A 5,000-nucleotide genomic window follows, 5' to 3' on the forward strand; every position below is an offset into this window, starting at 1 on the left:
TGACATAATCAGCTATCATTGATGGCTTATTGCCATCCATTACACTGGTAGGAAAGATTGACAGCATGATGACAGTGTTGCGACAGAGTTGTTGCGAGAACCAACTTGTAGTTACTGATTGTGCTGTAATTAGCTGAGATTGTTTGAGTTGTGATTGACTCAGAAACTATGATGTCAGAATTGTTTTTTTCTTTGAAAGCTTATTTTTGTAAGCATAATCCTCTTCAGAAAATATTTTTTGGTTTTCATTATTTTCCAGACTTGTCAAAATGTATTTGCATAGCTATACTTGAGGATTTGTTAGTGGGACTATGTGACATTATCAATATTAATTCCAAGAACTACTATAATGATATCTGTCTTCATGTATATTTTAGTTATATCAAATTCTTCTAAAGTACACTGAAAATCTTAGATGTTATATCCCCTCAGCAAGTGTCCTATATAATTAGAAACCTCTAGAAAATACTCTTTCAATACAGAAGCTAATGGAAGTTTCGCCTTCTGTTTGATTTTTTCGTTGTCATTACTGTATGGGTTACAATCCAAAGCATTTTTGTTTACATTTATCATATGTGATGTATTAAGGTAAAAGAATTAAACAAGATATTTTGTATATCTGTATATGATATCATATAAACAATTATCCTGTCATTTCTGGTATTTATTATCTACCAACTTGGATGTCATACCATACCAGTCAGTCATCATACTCAGCTGACACTGTTGTCATTACTTCATTGCTTTGTCATAAGGTACTGGAAAAGCAGAAGGTATTACTGGATTGACAGCCCTATCTTGTGGTCCTTCCACTGCAAGGCCAGCAACTCCCATCTTGCTGCTGCAGTAGTCGACATCATCCATCCTTCTCACACTTGAGTTCCTTGCGCATGAACTTCCTATTCAACTGTGCTGTTCCTACTGCCTTCTTCCCATGTGCCTGCAACAGATGAGAGACATAGCAACGTGTACCATGTGTCCACTAACAACTGGTATCCCAGCCCAAGGAGTCCTTCATCAAATAAAGCACAACTCTCATAGATGTAGGCCATAGTCTTGCCCATTATACACCTTGAAACAGCAGGTGTATGCTGCTGCTGAGTAGGTACTGGCACAGAACCTGTAGACCTTCAACATGAACTTCACCCTCTTGCTTAGGTTGAAGGTCTTGAAAGCTAGTCACCCACAGAACTTCCATAATGGCTCGTTAATGGAGATATCCTTCTCCGGAAGAGTTGTTGCATTCTTGCTTTTAGGAGTTGTATTCTTCATTCTCCAACATTTGGCAGCTCTTCTAGCTGAAAGTAGCACACACCCAATTGGATTTCAGTTTTGATTAATTTCTATAAGGGATATTTACTTAGATTTTTTTACAGAGACTGACAAGTAGTTTAGTAGTGAGTAGGAGGCTTCAGGTGGGTCTTAGATAATGTTGAGTGATTTTGATCCAGAAACAGTAGTAATTGATAGTGAATACTAGAGTTGTTATTATTAACCACAGTAGAACATTTGCAAATAAATGAACCATTTTTCTATGATTTTATTTTCAGTATATATTAGATGCTCTTCATTTAATGGTTATGAAAAATTTAAATATCATCAAAGAACTGTATCATTATTTTCTTTACGGAAACTAAATCATATGGAATTTATTTGTTTTCTAATAAAATTAAAAATAAAGAGAGCAAAATGTGTGGGTGTGGGGACAGAAATAAAACTATCCAATACACTCCAGTGATGACTTGTGGTGATCAGATTACATTAGAGGTTAATGCCACAATAGCACATTCACATGGAGTGGCAAGTTTTGGTGATGCTGAAATGAGCATTCCCTGTCTGTAAATCTGTGGTTAACTTAAGACCATGATAATGAAGCTTGGATGACAATATTTTTCTGTCTTCAGAAGAGTAAGACAATTTAATTTTGTTATTATAAGCAAGATATAATGCTTTTGTACTTGATAAAATGTAAATTCTAGATAGTGGTGTGTTGAAAGGTTATCAAATGAAAAAATATTTTGTTGTTTTGTAGGTTAATAGTGATTATATTTTTGCTACAGGTTAATAATGTCAACTGGAGTGATTATGCAAATCGAGCCTTCACAGTTGTTGAAGGCATGTTCATTATTATACCACTGGCTGAAGATGACATAAGTGAAGACCCGAACCTAGCCTTTGAACTCATAATACATAAGGAAATCAATAGTTCTCGCAATGCTTACAGGTAAGTTCCTTACAATAGTAAACAATTTATGGATATTTTGTTGTTGATATCATCTGTCCTGAGAGGGATTGAGTCTATATGATGTGGATAGGAACTTTCAGAGTGATGATAGAATATACCCTCCAGTCTGGATTTTTTTTCTTTTTTTCACGGCAGATCTGCAAGAATTTTTTTTTTTTTTTCAGTTTTTGAAAATTAGTCATTCTCCTTTAGAATCCTGCACAAATAGAAATTGTAAAGAATGTATGTACATGCCACACCCACCGTGAGTTTAATTTCCATAAGTACTAAATTACCAATGAGCCAGTTATGAGTACCATCCACCTCACCTGTTTAGCTTTTTCCTTGGTTTTCGAAAATATTTTCTGGTATTTTATATTGCTGTTAGTAATGTCAGTAACATTATAATAATTGTAATGTCTATAATAAATAACATCAATGATATTGGTGGCATTAATTAAAAAAAATTAGGGAAACATGAAATCTGGTGAGATTACTAGGTCTACTAATTTGCTCCTTTGTGGCTATGCACTTGCAGAGTCATGTGTGTGCAGAGACATCTCACAAAATACTACAGTAAATACGACAATTTTGTTGAGACATTGGGTTAAATTAGTGTGATGAAGAAAACAAAAAAATTGCATCCTTCTATTGTCTTTTAATTCAATACTACCAGGAACTTGAAATGCTCACAATAGTTTTGTTTTATGAAATGATTTTACATAGATGGTTCCACAAGTGTTCAGTCACTAAGGAGTCAATTACCGTAGTAATCTAAGTGACCTCACCTGACTTCTCTTTCCTTGAGTTTCCAGAAAAAAAAAAGTTTTTTCTAATGCTTTTAACCCATATGAGCCAGATGCTGAATCTTCTGTGGACCAGCTCAGTTTAGATACATACACTGAGGCTTAACATGCTTTGCTAGGATGTCACCCTATGATTTGAGAAAGAAATTTACTGTTATTTTCAAGACTATTTAGAGATCTAACTTTGGAGCTGTGGGGATGAAAAGTGAATTTGCTTCTCTATGTATTTTCATGTTTATCTCTTATTTCAGCATTCTTACTCTTAAAATAATTTTTCTTTGACAGATGTGGATATCAATTTTAACTCTATGACTTGTTTATAATAATGTTTTGAGACTGTGAAATGGAGGAGATAAAACCATAGTTTTTTCTTTTTGTTTTTCTTCTTCTTATCTTTTCTCTCTGCCTGCTGCCAGAGGTGGTAGTGGTAGTAGCCTACTGTTGCCAGAGTTAGGATACCTATTAATGTTGCTGCAGGGTGTTCTAGCAGTGTGGAGGCGATAGGATGGCAGCTATAAGCAACCGAAGGCCACTTCTTCTCCCTTAGGCTGGAGGCTTATGAAGGAGGTTGGCTATCAGCTCAAGACAGAACTCGAGCTGAGAAAGTGTCCCATCCAACATACAGTGGAGCAGGTGGTAAAAGACTTCCTGATACCATTTATTGATCTTTCTGGCTGTGGATTAAGACATGGCTAACTGACTTGATAAGTAAACCCCATTATATTTCCATGCTGTAGTTGGGGAAAGCCCAGGTGATTTGGGGGCAGGTATACCATGTCAGGGCTGTGCATGGTCGAAAGCATGTTCACTTGCTTTCAATTCATCCATGACAAGATCAACATCCTCGTCACTAAAGCCCAGAAGATGACATTGCTGCTGGCACTCGCCTTGAATTCATTTGGCTTGAGCTTACAGTTCAGCTCCCATGGCATTGGTCTTCCTCAGTTTCAGGTGGTGGAAGAGGGTTAGCAAGCTGTACCAGTTGTTCAAGTTTAGTTTGTAATCCTTCTTGAAGAAACTGACATGGATCATGAGGTCCACAACTGCCTTCATCCTGGCAGACATGTTGCAGTCCTGGCCCCTGTAAATTTTGAAGGCAAACAGAATGACCCATGTTGAAAAATTTTGTGACATCTTGTTAGGTGGGGCTGTTTGGGGAAGTGGGGAGGGAAAACCACAGGTGGAGGGGGATGGGTAACCTCTTGTCAGGTAGGACAGTAGGGAGTGGGTGATGGGCAGTTCATCTTGAAGTGAACACCATGGATGAAATTCTGACATCGGCAAGAGGCGGTGATAACGTCGTCTTCATCATAAAGCTGTTAAAATAATTGTTGACTCAAGGTGGCCACTTGAAATATCCATATTTCTTAGCTGTTGACATATGCTGAATTCTATCCAATATAGGTTGATAAATGTACCATTATTATTATCATTATTACCATTAGGATTGTCATTATATCAATAATGATACTACTGAATATATATATAAAAAAAAAAAAAATCTAAAGGTCAAGGAAAATAGCAAACATGTGAGATAGGTAGGGCTAGTGATTGACTCCTTGGTGAGCCATCTCTGTTTTAATACTATCAATAAACTAAACTCACAGTGGAATTGGCATGTTTTTTTTTTGGTTTTGTTTTTTTTGCTGTTGAAAAGGTCACAGAAGGTAAAAGGTAGAATTTCATGAAAACAATTATTCTATTACAGTCTGTTTAAATTAGTGTTTAGTATACAAATGTCTCTTTTTTCAATGATTTCAGTCTTCTTAGAACATGCACTGAAGCAGAGGCAAAACAGGCATATGAAGCTTATAGTAAGGTCTTAAGTCCACTTGTGGACTCATGTGGGAAGGAAGTCCTTTGTCAGAGTGTGTTGCAGAAAGTCCTGGATTTTTTACGGGAGCATCTATCTTGGCATGTTGCCCACATCACATCCCATTTTGGATTTTTGGAAGCTCTGAAGAATGAGG

At 36.5% G+C, this 5,000-nt stretch overlaps 1 protein-coding gene across 3 annotated transcripts in view; it reads left to right on the plus strand.

Annotated features, from left to right (window-relative positions):
• The window catches only part of LOC125047204 (85/88 kDa calcium-independent phospholipase A2-like), a 125,593-nt gene that overhangs the window by 19,122 nt on the left and 101,471 nt on the right, over positions 1 to 5,000 (plus strand). For all 3 annotated transcript variants that reach the window (XM_047645352.1, XM_047645353.1, XM_047645354.1), the window contains exons 3-4: positions 2,061 to 2,224; positions 4,792 to 5,000. The exon at positions 4,792 to 5,000 is cut by the window's right edge and continues 10 nt beyond it. In XM_047645352.1, coding sequence (XP_047501308.1) covers positions 2,061 to 2,224; positions 4,792 to 5,000 — 373 coding nt within the window. The remainder of the gene's footprint in view (positions 1 to 2,060; positions 2,225 to 4,791) is intronic.

The sequence above is a fragment of the Penaeus chinensis genome, chromosome 40 (genome assembly GCF_019202785.1).
Source record: "Penaeus chinensis breed Huanghai No. 1 chromosome 40, ASM1920278v2, whole genome shotgun sequence".
Classification (NCBI taxonomy): domain Eukaryota; kingdom Metazoa; phylum Arthropoda; class Malacostraca; order Decapoda; family Penaeidae; genus Penaeus; species Penaeus chinensis.